Source organism: Falco biarmicus, chromosome 4 (assembly GCF_023638135.1).
Source record: "Falco biarmicus isolate bFalBia1 chromosome 4, bFalBia1.pri, whole genome shotgun sequence".
NCBI classification, from domain to species: Eukaryota; Metazoa; Chordata; class Aves; order Falconiformes; family Falconidae; genus Falco; species Falco biarmicus.
Window position 1 is genome coordinate 94778057 of NC_079291.1, and position 18352 is coordinate 94796408.

At 40.7% G+C, this 18352-nt stretch overlaps 1 protein-coding gene across 9 annotated transcripts in view; it reads left to right on the plus strand.

Annotated features, from left to right (window-relative positions):
- The window catches only part of TAFA4 (TAFA chemokine like family member 4), a 93821-nt gene that overhangs the window by 40883 nt on the left and 34586 nt on the right, over positions 1-18352 (plus strand). For all 9 annotated transcript variants that reach the window (XM_056338521.1, XM_056338518.1, XM_056338520.1 and 6 more), the window contains one exon: positions 68-183. In XM_056338521.1, coding sequence (XP_056194496.1) covers positions 68-183 — 116 coding nt within the window. The remainder of the gene's footprint in view (positions 1-67; positions 184-18352) is intronic.

Here is an 18352-nt window from a genome sequence, read left to right on the forward strand (position 1 = left end):
CATAATTTTTATGTTTTTCCCTACTCACATTGTTCTTTCACTCAACTGCCTCCTTTTCTGCCTCCAGGATGAGATTCTGTGCCAAATCAATGCTTCTATCTGACTGGCTCTTTCTGGTCTATGTGTTAATGGTCTGCTGTAAATTGTTGTCCGCCTCTAGCCACCATCCCCGGGGGCACACAGGTAGGAACTTTTAAACTCATTACGTGCTACTGAGACCAATGAATACTACTTGCAGAATGTTAGACCCCACTTTTTAGCAATGGATAATTGATGAGGCTGTTGACAGCGTATCATAATCAGTGCAATGGCTTAAAAATTCAACAACAACAAGAAAAAAAAATGAGTTATTGTAAATATTCATGGTATTTATCTAATAATTTTAAGTAACTGAAGCTTACGGTACAGTTTTTGCAGTGACTTCATGACTGCTAGGACTTTGGGATTTGTTTGTGTCATTTTGCTTTATCCTTATCCAAAGATATTCTGAAATGTATCTTTATCTTCTCCCTCTTAATCCAGTTGTTATCAAGAGACTTTACGACGGTATCATTTGCTTTGGTGGGCAATAGATCAAAGCTCTCAGACTTGTGTTAGCCAATTCTTACACTAAGTGACACAAATACTGAACTGTGGTTTAGTTCATTTTCTTCTTTTCCCAACTTGCATAGTGAGGCAAACAAAGACTCTGCATTTAAGAGGTTGCACTATTGTAGTAGGGTATATCTACCAGGCACAATGTAGTATCTTATTAGAAATGACAGAAGTATCTCAGAACAAGCTGGAGTGGCTTCATGAAGAGATACCAGACTGGATCTTTGAAGCAACATCTCTGTTAGGATCATACAGGCACATCAGCTTGAAAGCAGAAAGAAATACAGATGTACTAATGCTAATGCAAAGATATCAGTGCAAGTCCTAAAAGTGGCTAGCTAAATTAGCCCTATGTCACCTTGGATCCCAGAAGAGAGACGTAAGTTAACAAAATACCACCTGTGAGCTCTGCTTTTTAGGATAGGTAGCCTGGCTGCAGCAATGATGAGATGACTGCATTCTCAGTACCATAGTTAGCTTCATTCTGGCTTGGGGATTTCTGCAAGTGTTGCTATTTGTGATGTAGTGTCAGTCTTAAATTAATTGTGATGCCTTAAATACAGATGTAATGTTCTTAGCTCTGAGCTAGACTGTTAGCGTCCACTTCAGCTCAGCACTAGGAAGCGGGGATGTGTTTGTTCAAGGCTCCATCCTCCAGATGAGACAACCTATTGATCTCTTTCCTGGCTGCTTCTGGTGACTGTCTAGGTAGGAGCTGAAGGTTCCGCATGTGCTTGCCAGAATCTCTTCCATCCTGGCAAGCAGGACTGACTGTGACCTGCATGTAGCTGCAGTGTCTCTCTACATGCTACTAGCACATCAGCAGTGTGCGTATCTTAAGAGCTACACAAACCACCTCCTTGCCTTACCCCATCACCATCTCTGTGTTCCCTGGTGCTGTGCAGCACTCGTATGTGTTTGCCATAAAACTTTGCAGGTAGCTGTTAAGGAAACTAGTTGAATCCCTTTAATGAGGAAGGGGATCTATGCACGATGACAAGTTAATTAAGCCCTCTTGACCTTTCCTGTAAACAAATGGTGCTTAGCAGAGTATTTCAGAGCTGACTATGCAACAAAACCTGGAGAACAACCTTCTGCAGCTTTTCTAATTCAGGGAAGAGTCTTGTACAAAGAAATGTTATTTTTGTTTTTAAAGATGCGCTTTGCATCTATACCTAAGGGAAATACCTGTAATAAGACAGTAGTGATTCTGTATTGTGGGCTTGTATGATGGACGCTTATTATGTGTTATGTAAATTATGACAATCTTTTTAACATAACATTTCAGAATGCTTGACTGCATGCTTTTAATTGATAACAAGAGTTCTTTCCCTGGTATCAAAGAGGTCCTGTAAAACACAATCAGGCTGCTCGACTGTTCAGCAGATTTGTGCACCGGGCTTTCTCCGGTAGGCTAAAGAAAGGTTCTGCTCTTCATGGATAGTTTGGTCAAATTATGGAGCTCTTTTTCAAATAAAGACCCTTGAAGCTGGAGCCTTCATGCAACTTTTTAGACTATGGTGTCATATTCTTCCCCAGACCTGTGTTTCTCTTAAGTGTACACTGAAGTGATCCCCATCCCGCTTTATAATTCCATGTAGCAGATGAAACAGTCACCCCATTTTTTATTCTTCAACTCCCTGTGTCTGACACATAGCACCATGGAGCATTTAGATGGCTTGGTGGGCTCTCCTCAAGAGGCCTGCGTCTCCTAGCCTCATCTTAACTTTGCTGTTTGATACAGTCCCTAGATTAATCTTCTAACATATAATCAGATCTGATATGATGGAATATGATTGTTCATCAGGAAAGCAAATAATTTAGCGCTTTTAGTGTAGCCTGTTTTGTGGAAAACAAATAATTAGCCTCATTTGTTTAATCCAAATTAGCGTGTTCTTGGATGGCAATTGAGATAAAATTTTTGCAGTCAATAGACAACATTAACGTTTTTCAAAGTAAAATGTTCTGAAGCACATTAGAGAGATGAATTCAAGCTTTGGGTTTGGCAAAGGCTTTGTCTGGTGTCCATTAGGTTGAGCAGCTGTAACTTGACAGTGTACTGTGGTGGGAAATACGTGCTGTTGGTAAGACATGAGGTGCCTAGCCTGGGATGCTTTAGGAGGAGCTGCTTTTCAATAACATGTTGCGTCTGGTCCCGAAAATCGGCATGTTTCAAGCTACGTACTTGACACCTCTAGTTGCTTTGAAAAAATGCTTGCTCATTAAAGCTAACGAAGTTTATTAACCAAGAGCAGACAATAGAATTTAAGATGAAAAGTGGGAATCGACTTTTGTCTTTTCAAAATACTGCCATTTTTAAGGAGCCTAATTCAGGAAAAGACAATTATTGACTTTGGTCATGTTAGATGATGCCTGAAAGAATGATGTCCGACAGCTGTCTCTGCAGTATTCAGACAGGAACAGAGACTAGATCTTTAAGGACCCAATAACAGTCCTGTTTCTGAAAAGTGGGGTAGAATGCCATTGAGCAGTCTCTGTGACAGGAAGGGCCTCTTCACTGTAATAAATTGTAAGACAGACCTGGTTCTTTCTTTTGTTCTGCAAAATATTTACCAGCATCAAATAACCGTTGGTGGAGAAAGAGACTGTTCAATCTAGCGAGCCAATCCTGCCATTGCTTTGAAGCAGTTTGGATCTTCAGTCCAGCTCGGAGGCTGCAGCCTATTTTTCATTTCAACACTGTAATTGCTTTGACTGCCAGAGTTAACTAGGCAAAAGGTAGAGGAGAACTGTTCCTTCTCATTACCATTAGATCACTGAAGATGCTGCTTATGCAGATTATTTCAGCAGGTTCCCTGTAATCTATGTAGAGAAGACACATCACAATATTCATCTGACTTCATTGCTCTGAATTACCCTTCTGAAGAGTTTGTCTTTTGCACTGACAATAGCTGAGGGAATCATAAGCACCAAACTTACTATAGCTATTTAAAATTGGGCAGTATTTCAAGCTCCTAGAGTACCTAACTGATACTGATATAACTATCAATTCCATGCTGTGCTCATGAAGTAGATACATTTAGTACCAGAAAAGATTTGTTTCCACCTCACTGCTATAAGTCAGGATCCACAAATGATCAAACATTGAAAAGACATTTCCTCAGGTCACCTCATGTAGGGGCTGGACTTGCAGACCATTAATTGGTAAAGCCAGCTGTGCAGTTTCTGTCATGAATTACCAGTGCAGCTTGGCTTTTTTGAGACTGCTGTGTTTTATTTTTATATGATGATGCTCACCTAAAGTGCTTCTGGCCTCCTTCTGTGTGCTGAAGGGCCTAGATTTTTGGAAACTCCGTTATTATTAATATGTCCAGAATCCATGTTTAATGAATATCTGTAGCTTAAAGCGAGGCCAAATTTGTCTCTAAATTGTCTTACTCGGTTCACATTTTCTCTTTTCTTTGTGATTTCAAGTGAAGGCTTCAATGGTAGCCCTAATGATTTGCTTGCTTACCACACCTGTGGGATGATGCAGATCGTAGGGATACATCACTGTCTGTGTGCGCAATGGGACATCTTTGTCTTCTAGCCAACTGGAGGAATAAGTAGCAACTTCTTTTCATGGAGTTTACTCCTTGTTGCACTGCAGATGGTTTTAGTTACAGGGTTGTCAGAGGTTAAATGAGAGAAGTCGTCTTAAAAATGGCGGTGGCAAGCAAATATGCATGACTGGTAGAGACTGTGAGATGGGTTCAGGAGGGAATCATCACCAGCCTGAGCTCTTGTAAACTCTACATCTTTGCTTAGTGAAATCCAGCTGAAAATTTATAAGCTGCTGCCTAGCATCTTAGATGTGATCTACAGCAACCAGAATGCTGTCCTAGCTGGTTTTCAGAGGACCAGTGATTTCCATCACGAGTGAAAGACAAGCTTCTTTTGTAGACTCTGCTGAGCAGGGCCTGAACTGGGCAAGCCTTGAGATAATTTTCTGGGATTCCACAAGTGTTCTCCTCTGTTTTCTTCTGACTGATGTTTGAAGAGGGAGAGACATGTATGGAAAGGCTTGGTTTGTGTAGGAGCAGTCTGAGTGAGTAATACAGCAGTATGCTTGATGCAGAAGACAAAGGCTCTCCTCATTGCTGTTCCATTTCTGCCCTTGCTGTGGGTCATGGAAAGCTGTCTTTTTCCGAATGTGTCTGTCTCTTCTTTTTTTTTGTTTGTCTTTGGTTGCTCTTGGAAGATGTGCTGGTCTAACCTATCAGTGGGATGGTCAAAGTCACTTGTTTATTACAGAAACAGACCTCCTGTCATTTGGTATTATATGTACGTGGACATGATGCAAAGATCAGCCCTTGATGGACAGACCTGCTGAAGGCAATACAGAGGGTGTATGTTGGACTAGGTGCTGAATAATTCTTTTCTGTGTCCCAAACAGCAAAGTGAAGTTAGTACCTTGGAGGAGTGGACAAATCCTCCTTCAAAACCTAGCGACCACTCTAGCGCACTGGGAGAGTGCACACTTCATTACCCTCTATTAGGTAGCAAGGGAGGAAGAGCAGCCTGCCATAGGTAAAGCCATTGTGAGTTGTCAGTGTGGGGTGTGTTATCAGTAAAGCAGGCATCAGGTGAAGAAGAAATGAACATTAGCATTCATCTGAAGGATGAATAAAGGATTTGGTGATGCTGTTGTGTTGGATTTAGGGGCTGAGTGGCAAGAAGGCATAAATGATACTGGGGAGATCCCAGCAGAAGGTTGCTCCTTTATGCGTGAAATAGCAATCCGTGTGTTGAGGCATGTATCACACATTGTTTTGGTCTGCAGGACCCTCTAAGCCTGCTTTTTAAAAAACTCTGAATGTGGAATTTCACCGTCAGCTGGAATTCAGACCTGTTAATAAAAGACTCTTGATGATGCTTTTGGTTTCAGACAGTCTGGTAGCAGACTGGATTGTTCCACATAGATTGCAGGTTTTCACAACTTCAAGGTCTTTGTGGACAGAATCCTGTCCTCATTGGACTCAGAGGAAAAATTCCTCCCTGGCACAGGCTCCAGGACTTAAGTCTACATCTGCTTAAGTGAAGGCTGCGTGTCTGAAAAGCGCAGCTTTGTATTAGAAATATTGCTGCTTTCAAGGAAAGAGGGAACACCCACGCTTCTTATTCTCCCCTTATTTTTGGGTCTGAGCATCGTTCTGCAGTGCTGTTGGGTTGCCACGGGCACAGTTCCCAGTTCCACGAGAGGGCCCTGCAAGGCAGCGAAAGGCTCTCTAGTGCACAGCAGTAGGCAGGCACCATGCTTGCTTTCTTGTGAGTTAAATCCTAACTGTGCATTTTACTAATTAGAATTACGAGTCCTTTGTATTTCAGTGGGTCAGACATGGTTAGTGCACAATAAGCTTTAGCCCTTTGTTCTATTTAACTCCTTTTACGTCTTAATGTTTTATTCAGTGTGCTATTTATGTGTTTTATTATCCAGCTTCTAAATATAGGGTAGCTACAATATACATCCCTGGCTGTAATCTCTTGAAGTAATAAGGTAGGGAAAGCAATTCAGTTGAGCAATAGGTTCCCTTTAAGACAAAAAGGAGCAGAGTTCACTGTGTGAAGTTGGCTGGTATATTTATTTTTGAGAATAAAATAGAGGAAGAAGCACTTCTTATTTTCTCACAAACCACTCCCCCCCCCCCCCCCCCCCCCCCCCCCCCCCCCCCCCCGGCAATGTGAACTTTTAATATATATGACAGATTTTGACAACTATTTTGATTTGGATGCATAGCTATGTTACCACTAAGGAGCTATTCAGTGTTAATTTAGTCTTTTATAAGGTAAAATGTAACTCCTGGTATTGTTTTCCATGAATGCATGCTTTAGCTACATGGAATGTGATTATATATGAAAAGATTTGCGTATTCGGGGAGTCAAGGAGGGAATAATACAGGCAAACTGGTAAATGTATGGGTTTTGTGTATCATATTTCATTGTGTTTTAAAAGGCTGGGGTGGGGGGTGGGGGTGGGGGAGAAGTTCTGTAACAAAAAACCCACAAAGTCTCATCTAACACACAAATGCCAAGTCCAGTGTATCAATCTGTATGGCAGGAGGCTGAAACCAAGCTCTTCCCTGCAACATCAAAGTGACTTTATTTTAAAGCCATTGGGGAAACCTTGTGAAAATACTGTCTTTATTTTATTCATTTTACATTGACAGCATCATTTTTTATATGGCTACAGTCTGCATAACTGATAATCTTCATATTGCATTGACCAAAACTCTAACCAAGAAAGCTTTCTTTGTTCTTTGTCTTTTTTTAAGCTACTTCTCTGAAACTTAGAACTTATAAATTATTATAGTGCAAATGGGCAGGCTTGTGCTAATTTGAGGAGGAGGAAATGCTTGGATAAGTGAGAATCTACAAATCGGGTGGAAAGCATCTTGTCCTCAGTGTTCATTTGGGTGAGGTGATGCAACAGAAAGTGGAACACATTCTACTCAGGAGCTCTGCTCTGGGTTTACATGGAGGTCAACACACTGAGTCCTTGGGAGGATGGATGTTTGAGTGATGAAGGCAATAGATTGAAATGTAAAGGACTTGCATTGAATTCCTTGCTCTGAAATGATTAAAAGACCTGCCTAAGATGAAGTCCTGACCCCACCGAAGTGGGAGTTTGCGATTCTTCTGTGATTTAGTTTCCAGCCTGCTCCGGATACGTCATACGGTTTTTGGTCCCAGCAGGAAAGTTAGACTTCATAGTTATGATTTTATTAACGCTTAAGCCAGTCATTCTTACAGAATTCATCATTGAGTGTTTTGCAAATCACTGCCATTTTCAGGGATGGAAATTGCTTTAGGGCCTGTTCTGCTATCGATTGACTTGTCTGTGTTTACTGCATAGGCTGCATTGCCACAGCCTTAAAATTACATTAATTGTGATAGCAGCACAGAGCCTGACCCAAACTTAAATTCCAGTTTTAATGTAATTGTAAGGCCTTGTGCTACTGGAGAGTTTCATCCCAAATGGGTGACTGCACAGGCTTGAGTGAAAATCCCTGGAAATGGACAGCCGCTTCTGTTGATTTGGTGATTTAGAATTAGTGTCTATTTTTGTCTGTGCTACCAGGTGAAGGGAGATTCAGAAGCAGGCTAGGACATGCTGACCCTCTATGCTGCCTTCCATTTGCCCATGGTTTTGGCAGTAGGTGGGTACAAAATATTCACCCTGTATTTAAGAACAGGAAATTGGTTGTCATACCTGGCTGTAGCGTCAAACATGCCTCATCCACTCAGACTGCATGAATAAGTGCTCAGCTCTGCTTTCATGCCAAGCATGGTATTTTCCTCTGCTAGAGTGCTGCCCCTCACTGTTTGTTTGAAAGTTTATGGTGTTGATGCATCTGGTTTCAAGGGCATGCTTGAGCAAGCGTTTCTTCTTGGAAACTAGAAAATGTTTAATTAATGATGGAAAAGAACCTGGAGACAGATTATTATTATTTTTTTTTTAACTACCATTTCAGTGTTTCGTTGGCAGAGCACCTCCAGATTGCTGCTGATAGCCCTTTGCTGCAGCTGTTTGTTTTTCAGTGTTTGGCAGCATTCTTGCATTCATTCCTTCAGGAGAGTGACAACTGGTAGAGGACAATGGATTCTAAATCTGGAGATTAAAGATGTCTTGTAGGGTTCAGCAGGGTAATCTCTCCTCATCAGACCGGAGATGCTATCCATCAGCACAAGAGTGGAGGCTACATCTGACATTCATTATCTTCCAGGGTAGCAATCTTTAATAATACCCTCCAAATGACAGAAGTTATGAGTGGAAAATTCTAGGATCAACAATTCTATTGCTCAGTGTTTGACCTGCCTTTATTTTTTTTCCCTTTCTTTATTTCCACTTTTGTTGCCCTGATGGACATCATCCATATGCCTTGCGGTCCAGTGATGGTCACTATTCTTTTGATTTATGTTGTTGTTTTAAGAAATAATAACCAGGTAAGTGTGATGCAGGATATCTCTTAGCATTATTTACTGCTTGCATCTTCCTGATATCAGTTCTTCCATTATTTTTACACCTGTGTCTCCTTAAAGTAGCATCCTAAGCTAATATTTTTGAATGAGCAGATTTCTTCTACTGTCTTTTTTGCACAGAGACAAATTATTGCAAATTAGCTTGGTGTGTTATACCTCTGGGGTGGAATGGCAGGATCGATGTGTAACAGATCATGATTGTGTTAGCAGGTATTTGTAGGGTGTTGCATGTAGCTGATTTTAGCTTCGTGTTGGCTTTTGATGCCTGATAGCAAAAATGAAATTGTAAAAAATTGTAAAGCAAAAAGTTAAATGTGTCAGAGTAGTCTTTCCTATGCATCTTATTTTCAGGTTGGGTGAAAAAGCTTAGAGCATCTATCTCATATGCTCTGTATATCCTTTCTTGTATAGCTCCCTTTTCCCTTAGGAGATTTCCTTCTACATAGCAGGAAATAAAAGTTGATAGAGAGCATGCTGAGCTTCCTTTGTGCTGTGCCTGGATTGTCACTGGACAGGACATGAAGATGAGGGGGTTCAAGGGCTCTAAGGTGGCATTAGCTTGCTTGCTTAGAGCACAAGGGTCTTTCAGAACAAACAGCGCAAAAGGGGAGAGAGTCCCTCATTCATAGCTACAACCTTTGTAAGGTACAAATTGGATCCAGTGCTCTTCCTAATCCAGTGCACAGCACAGTGAAAGACACAATCTCTTTAAAAAGAGCATGGAAGTATCTGTTTTTCCTATAAATATGTATTTATATCTCTTTTATACTATCCTACGCACCATACAATTTGAAAGTACTAGGGCTTTCTGACACATTCCCTCACTCCATCCCTGTGATGTCATTTGCACAGCCTGGTGATATAATAAAAACTATACTGAGGCACAGGAAGTTATGGAACCAGGTTATTGCATTTCATGAATAAGCTATAATTGTACAAACACCCTGCACCCCTCCCCCCACCCCTTCTTTTTTTTTAATTTTTAAATGAGGCCCAACAAATAACTGGTCACCCAAAGGAATGGTGCCTGTCCTCTTATGACTGACGATTTTGAGGAGATGCGCTCTTCAGAGGAGATCAGACAGGAAGATCTTAGACTGTATATTGTCACTGATGTTTGTTGCTACTCCTAAGTTTTCTTAGATTGTCTTTAGAAAATATAATTTATTGAAAATATGGAAATAAAGTCAGTGTATAATTTGAAAAAAGTGCAAATTATGTCAACTGGCGTAAATCACCCTGGCAACATGAGTGTCTGGCCCGAATTGTGGTTATGCTAATGATGTCTGTCTATTGAGCCCTTTCAGCAGATGCTGGTATTCCTCCAACTGAAAAAGCCAAACCAAAACAAAAAAAAACCACCAAACTAAATTGACTGAAATTTCTTACGTAAAACAGTCTAAATGTGGAAGGAGGTCCCAACCGTTCTCTCAGTGCACCCTGTTGGAGTCAGCACTGTTGGGTCACTGAGGAATTACTATGTTACTAATATTTTTATTTTTAGTGTTTCCAAATGCATCTTGCTTAAAAAGAAAAAAGTAGCCTGATTGCACTGGAATTTGCCTTTTAGGACTGTCACTTGCTTGAATGTGTGCCCAGATGAGTTTTCTGGTTTTGGGAGTGCCCGTTCATAATAGTTTCATAATTTACTTGCATTGACTTAATTTTTCTGATTTTTTTTTCTACTTCCAAGGTTTCAGAAATAGGGAACAACAGTGGATTTTAGTATCAGACTTATGCTCAGTTTTTTTTTGTTGTTTGAACTACATAGGAAAAAGCACTAGTTTAACATTTCATTTGGAATTACTGTGGCAGGTGTGCTGTTTTTCTCCCCCCACCACACACTTTCTACTAGAAATACAAAACCCCACAACTTTATGTCGACATTCTTTAGAAATGGAGTAAAATTGCTGCCCTCAGCAAAATGCTGTTTACTGCAAGGGATGCCACAGTCCCCAGACAAGGAGCCGAGATAATTAGTCTACAACTGACAAATAAGTCTGCTATGCTAATGTAAAGAAATGTCCCTTTATCAGACAGTATCACATGGTAGTTTGTGCCAAGGCAGAGAGAAAAGAGTTTACTCTGAAAACATGTCTTCTTCTGAGGAAGCAAATCTAATCCAACAGTGACTGTGGAAAGCATTTTCCTGACCCTTCCCCAGTAACAAGGGATTTGGATCCACCGAATCCTGGATCAAAACCAAGGACTGAGTAGTTTTTTTTGCAAAATCATTGCTGTTTTTCTTTCAGCTGTAATAAGAACGGCATCAAAACAGCATTAAAAATAACTATGGTTGCAGAATGACCAGTTTACCAGCGGGATAAAGGTGATGTAGCATTCTCTCTGTATTGCCTCTCAACAAAAGAGAAGGGTCTTTGCCCCAAGTGCTTCTGTCTAAATAGACAGCGATACACTGGAGTAACTCTGCTCTGGCAGCCGGACTCGGTGAAATCAAAGCAGCACAAGGTGTTTGTCAGTAGAACATGAAGTGCTTTACAAATGAAGTGTGATTATTCTCATTTAACAGATGGGGGGCTGAAACACACATGTGTGCATGCTGAATGCTTCCAGGTCTTGGGAACAAATTGGATTCAGTTGCAGAACAGTGCCAGAGGTCATATTTAGATTGCCTTGCCTGGGACTTGGTGGCTGGGCTACTATTTATGCAAATAACACAGAGCACTACTTAAATACTGAATACCATCATTGCACTGTTCTGGCCAGCTACGGTGAAGGTACACGTCTATCAAAGCTGACAACTAACTGGTAAGGTCCTTCCAAATTTATTTCCAGTATTCCCTAGTCCAGAGTCCATTAGCTGAGGTGGTCAAAAGGCCATGTAAAGAAATAGCATTCTTAAATTATTATTAACATTTTGCATGGAATGCTTAGTACTTTATTCTTACTGTATATAAGTTTTGCTAGCTGTATTTTTTTTAATGGACTATGACATAGGCTTTCAGTCTGAGATCTGTTAGATAAAAAACAGTATTAGCAAGGTCATGCCTTAACCAAGGAAAAACTGCATGTTGTGAAGTGATAAATTCAGCCGGGGACAAGCAGTGGAAAGATGTCTGTTTTGTAGCAGCCTCGGCAGATGGCTGTAAGGAGACAATGGATGTTGCTAATTGCCACTGCTCTTACATTAGCATGTTTGCAAAGAACTGGTTTGCCACTTGCCTGTGGGGATGGGGAAGAGAAGAAGTGGGGTCCTTCTGTCTCAGGTGAGCGAGGTGGCAATACAGCCATTGCATACCAATTGACTGATACTCATTTCACTCAGAAGTCAGTGTGAAGCACAGGTAACACTAGGGTAACTGGAATTGAGAGGCAGTATTGACCTCTGGCAGAGAGGAGGTTGACCACCCCTTCACTGTCATGACCACTGCTTGCTAAATCACAAACTATGCCAGCTGAGGAGGAGGAGGAGGGGGGAGGAAGCATTGTTATGCCCTGCTTAGTTCCCTGTGAGAGTTGCAGTGACTGTGATGCTTAGGTGACAAGGTTGTCTCTCTGTTCACTATGTAGAAAGCCAACAGCACTCTGGCACTGCCCCATTGAAATGGCTGGTTGATAGCATCACTCTTCAGGGCATGCAGACCCCTGAGCTTTGCCAGGGACAAGGGCAGTACCGTTCCTTTCCACCATTTGGCTAACCACAGATGTAGAAACTTAAAAAAAATACAATAAAGTCCTAAGACAGAACCAAGATGTGCAACATTTACAATAAGCAGTTTTCAGTGAAACACCATTCTTTCCCTGTGAAGCTGGAGTGACAGCTTAGTTGAAGAATGAGATTACAGGCTTAAATGAAAGCAAGGGTACTTTTGATCCTTACTGGAGGTGCCACACAGGGCGAGAAGCATGAAAGGAAGATGCTGATGACTGGAGTTATCTGTGTGCTGTGGTGTGTTGAGAGGTCTGTGTTTTAACAGATGAGTGACGTGAGCATGTGAATATGTATTTCACATGTCCCATTTTGTGTTAATGGATTTCTTAAATACCCTTGTCTTTCCATTTCCTCTTTGTCTTTTTTCTATACATTTGAAAATCAATAAGTAGTATTTTTTTTTAAAAGGTCATTGATATTATACTGTAAATAAAGCATTAAGCAAAGAATTGATGAATATAAAAAGAAGGCATGAAATACACAAAGATAAACACTGCACTTCAATAGGAGTGTGTATAAAGAACAACATCCAATTGCAAAGTGCTCTCTGGGGCAATGAGAGCTACTTGTTGTTTTTTGCATAAATCTGATGACTTAAGCTATCTGCTCTGTGAAAGAAAGATAATGTCAGACTGATTGATGGAGTGAACAGGACATGACAGTTTTCAAGGAAGAAGAAAGGTAGAAATCACTTTTGGTGGAGAGAGGATCTCATGATGTCGTTGAGCACTTGATAAGCCAATTGAAATTCAAAAATCACATTTAAATTACTGAATGATGAAACGAGAGGAAGATAAATAGGTCTGCACTAATGATTACATACCCTCTTGACTAGAATCAGAGATTAAATAATATACTGTACATTTTCAGTTAATTCTGCTGCTCTGTATCTAAACAAGTGCTAAAGTTTAAGCCATGGTTAAGTAGTAGCCTGGTAAAAATGTTCAAAGGTTGAGGTTATTCTTCGTGCTATGTGCTGTGAGTCTTTTCTATGCACTGTTTGTATGGGTATGTGTGAATTACTGGGGGTTTAATGCTGCAGTTAATTATCTTAAAAGGTAAATGGGCTTTTTGTATTTTGTGTAGAGGCAAATCAAGGACATCTGTTTACTGACAAAATGTAGCTATCTTAAATTAATCCTTCTGAAATTAAGCACTGAGAGGGTCTTGGGCTTGACATCTTGCTCAGACAGAGCTGAACTGACCATATGGCAGAGAAAATAAGGGCAGATATACTTGCAGATTCTCTGTAGAAAACTGACTTAGTGCCTGATGCAATGTATAACAAGTAATCACAAGGCAGCTCTAAGTTTTGCCTGAGTCCAGTGGAATATTATTTGCAGCACTCAGGACTTACTGGAGAGTAGAAAGTTTTTGCATCCATGCTTTTCAGGAAGGTGAACTGTACAAGTAAGACAACATGTGTCAGTATTTCTAATGGCTATACAAATCCCAAGATAATCAAAGAGTTAGGCTGATGTGAGTATGTCTTCAGTAGTCAAAAGAGTTGAAATGTGAATTATGATTATTCTATTCTGCTGATGGTATAGGTGAATGTCCGGACTGGTAAATGATGTTTATTGGGCCCCAGTTCATCTACTTCCTCCCATATACCAAGAAGAAAGCATCATCCCCTTGGTTGACTGCTGCACCACTACTGCTGTTTAGGACAGCTCTGTGTAGTGGGATTTGATGCTGTGGATTAAATGATAATTTCATGTTGCTTGTAGTAATTTTACAGGAAATATTATGAAGGTATGAAAAATACAGACAGAGAAAGAAGAGTCAGTCTCAGCAGCATCTCGGTCTCACAAAGCAGAGTGCTGGTTGTGCAGCTAGACTTGAGGAAGTATTTGCCTTTTCCTCTCTCCTGATCCCAAGTCAGTCCACTTCCCCCTGCTTCCCTCCCATTCTCCTTGATTTGCTGGAGGAATTCTTGCCTATTGATATCTTGCTGTAGAGTCCTATTAGCATCAGAAATTTATCTTCCTCATAAATTGCCCTGTAGACTGTACCCTGACAATTTGAGTTGGCTTTAAATTGTTGTCACTGCCTCTGCTTCATCATCCACAAGTAATGATGTGGATAATGAAAATGTTATGCTATCATTTACGAATTCTGAGGCCCTCTGTTATCTAGGAGGGGATGCTAAGTAGACAGCAGAGTATGAAAGTCTCATTTTGCTCTATACATCTATATTCTGAGCTCCCAAGTACTCAAACAAGGCAGATATGGGCTTTTAAAGGCAGATATGGGCTTTTAAAGCCAGATTTAACAAGATATTTGGATACTGATCACTGCAGATCAGCAGCCAGTAGGATTTTTCAAATGTCTGTGTACAAGGTAGTTGCTGAACTTCCATTTTCACTGCAATGAAATTTGTAGATTTGAAGATCTGAAATTTGTGAAGGTATAAGCTGAGATCCTGCATGTTACAAAGCTTTGTGTAACCATTCCTCTATCAGCTTCAGCATCTTAAAACAGCTAAACAGCTGCAGGATTGAAGTGGATCAAGTCCATAGAGTGATTTCACAGGCAGCACCGGGAATGAGCTGGAGCAGCAGAGTGCCTTTTTCGTCCTTGTGCATAAGGAGCAGGCTGTTACAATGGTTTCTTATTCAGCACCACTTTTATTTTACTTTGAAAACTTTTGTCTTGGATGGCATTGGCAACAAGGTGCAGAATAAGCATCAGTTTGACAGTGACTCAGACTCAGCCCTTGTTAGCCATCGATCTTTACTCAAGTGCTTTCTACTCAACCTCCCCATTGGATGGCAGCAGCAGAACACATCCATAGATTGCTTTTTTTGTCTGAGTTAAGCAGTGGGACTGTCCAGTATTCTCCCAGCTTTCATGTGACTTTCTCCCTACTTAATCTTCTGTTACTCACCTCTGTGTATCCAGGAAAGGCACATGTTGGTCTTCAGTTTCCTCTTCTTACAGCATCCAAGAATGTGTATTGCTTTACTAGATCTTGAAAAAGCCAGGGGGCTGAGTCAGCCAGCAAGTAGGTGGTATGTCCGTGTGCCTGGTGTGGGTCAGACTGCAGCGACCACCAGCTCGGCTCACTGAATGTCAGGTAGAACACCCGGAAAGGGAACTGAAACTGGCTATGGAGGTTTCCTTTCTGATTTTTATTAGTCTATATCAACAGTGATTAAAACAGGTAGGTATTGACTGCCAGATAGCATGGACAAATAATTTAATTTCCCACTACTTAAAAAATGATCCTCATCTTAGCAGGCTTTGTAATTAGACTTGACCTTGAGCAATCCCACATTCCGTATGTTACTTGAAGCAGTATCTGAATTTTTGAGTCTATTTAAGATGTAAATTACGTTACCTAAAATTTGTAACATCTTGCGTACCATTGTACCTTTAAAACATAACATGTTTCTTAACTAATTGTCATCATTTTATGCTGAGTGCCTACAATACTTTGTATGTGTGCCAGCATTTAAATGGGATCCAGCTCACCTCCGAGGCTAACCATCCATTAGGATGAAAGTGTGGGCAGTTTACCTCAGTGTCAGTGCTATATTTTTCAGCTATTTGTGTGCTGAATCTGTACAGTAAGAGAAAAAATTTGTTCAGTTAAGATGCTCTCTGCAGTATGAGACAGTGCCACAAAAATTAAAGTTCTAATGGTGGTAATAACATTTTTGGGTTATCTAGGTAGTAACTGAACTTCAATCAACAGAACGAGCTTCTTTATTTTTTGACTTGTGGTCTCTTGCAACTAAATGTTGATATATTTTATTTATTTATTTTTAATTGTCCTTGAGTATTAGTAAATACTGTAGCTGAAATGACAGCAAAGTATATTTTGGAAAATACCCCACCTGCTTTCTTTGGAGGTGCTTCTAAGTTTAAGAGGAAACACTTCTATTTACTAGGGGCTGAACATGGTATTAAGTGGGTAGAATAAAGATGGTGCTGTTTGTTGCAAGCTGGAAATGAGATCAAAACACAGACTGTTTCCCCAGAGCAGCTGGGGCTGTCTAAATGCTGTAGCAGTGACACCCAGTGACTGGATTGTTAACAGTAATTCCCCAGTAGTTCCTTTTGGATATGTAGAAGAGAATCCCAACCTCAGGTTCTAGTGACGGTGCTAGGCAAGACTGTGGAGATAACAAAGTAAAGAAAATTATTATGTGGGGGAAAATGCAGACTTGGAGCTGGTAGATGCTTGACCTCTGTTATGGCCCCTAATCTTGGAATGAAACAAGATTTTGGCAATTTGTTCACCTCCTCATGAACTTGCTTGCACATATAGTGACGGACGCAAACCTGTTTGAAACTTATCAACACAAACCATGTGCACTGGCTGAATGTATTACCTGATGCTGCACTATGGAAATTGGGGCTGTTTGATTTATGGGGCTGTCCCAGCTGTTGAATTTATCTGGTTGGCTTAAAAGTCTAAAGGAAAAAATCACTTTGAAGGAGGACTTTTTTGCCAGTAAAGAGATCTCTTAATTAGGTTTAATTGTGTCATTCAGAGAAGGTAACTGGTTAGCATCATTAATCTAGCTCTGTGATTGACCCTTTGGGAGTGGTGCAGCGTATGCCCCAGGTGACAGATGATGGAAGATCCTTGGAGAGGACAGAACATCTCTAGCTGGCAGACACATGACATGATCCTAAGAAATTGGGGAGTTTAAGGGGAATTTGGGAGTTTAAAGGGCACAGTGTAGATGTGTACTGGGATTGTCTCCTGTACATTTATTAGGAAATGATACAGTATAGTCGAGAGATTATTTATTATTTATGTAGCTGTAATAGTTGTATAAAAAGGCTGCTGTTAAGTAGATCTCTGTGTGGTGTCTTGTTCTGAGTATTGGGATTAGCTACAGGTGGCAAGAGCAATGCTTTGGTTTTTGTCCTGAGTAATTTGTTTCTTCCTTTTCTTTAGTTATTCTGTTCCATTTCAGTTTGCTCTTGTGTATTGTGATACCTGCCAGTCCAGTAGTCCAGCATGTTCTGAATTAATTACGAAATGCTTCAGAGTTAATGGAACTGGCGCTGTTGCAGAGAACAAGAGATGGCTGAGTCTTACTGTGTCTAGTGAGACTGTTTAATTCACAGTGCTTTTCAAAAGGGAACCATGTGTACATCTTGCATTTCAAACACACCTTAATCCTGAAGGAGCAGGACATATGTAATTTTATAGTCCCTCTTACTGTCACTGACTCCCCAACCATTTTGTGGAACTGCTGGGCCAAACATAACCAAATGAAGATCTGTAGTGTGGTAGGTTTTTGAGGAATGTGAAGAAAACCAACAGTGAGGTACATTGTGGCCCCCACTAAGAAAAAGCTGTAGTGTAATTGTGAGGGTTACTTGCCCTGTGTCCTGGCAGCTTGCTGACTAATGCACCTTTGTGCTGGAACCAGCACTTGAGTTGTTATAGTTGAGAGGCACAGAAGATGCCTGAGCCCTGTGAAGTGGATGAGAATGGAAGGCATGACAGTAATGTAAAATGGGAAAGAAACCAGACATGTTGTCATGGATGCAACTTAGTGGAGCAGCACAATCAATGAGACATTATTTCTTATAGTCACCTCAAGAAGCGATGGCTGCCTCTGAAATGGGATTTGGTTTGTTTAATGTCAGAAAAATTGGTATCTTCTGATGGGAGAAGATGGTGATGGTTTGAATGCTGGTTTTCATGGCATTGCCACTGTGAAATGGGCCAGATACAAGACTGCCTGTGGGGCAATTCCATCTAGCCTGTGGCGATAGAGGAGCAGTTGCAGATATTGCACTAGCCTGAAAAATCCAGTAAATGCCTACATGGGCAGCTGCTTCTGGCTGTGACTTGTAGCTGTTTTGTCACGGTGAGCTGTGATCCTGACACTGGGGGCTGTCTCTTCCAGCACAACCACTGTCATTCTCACATGTGAGTGCCCAGCTCACACTTGATTTCTGTTCCATTAGATTTTGATTATTAGATATCATCCATTTGACTTAGTAGCAACAAATGCTGAGCAGGAAAGGTCATTGTTTTCAACGCTCCTGGGTCAGCTTTTAGACACTTCTAAAAATCCTATCTGCAAAGTCTAACTCTTATTAGCCATATTTATTATATGAACAATGTCACTC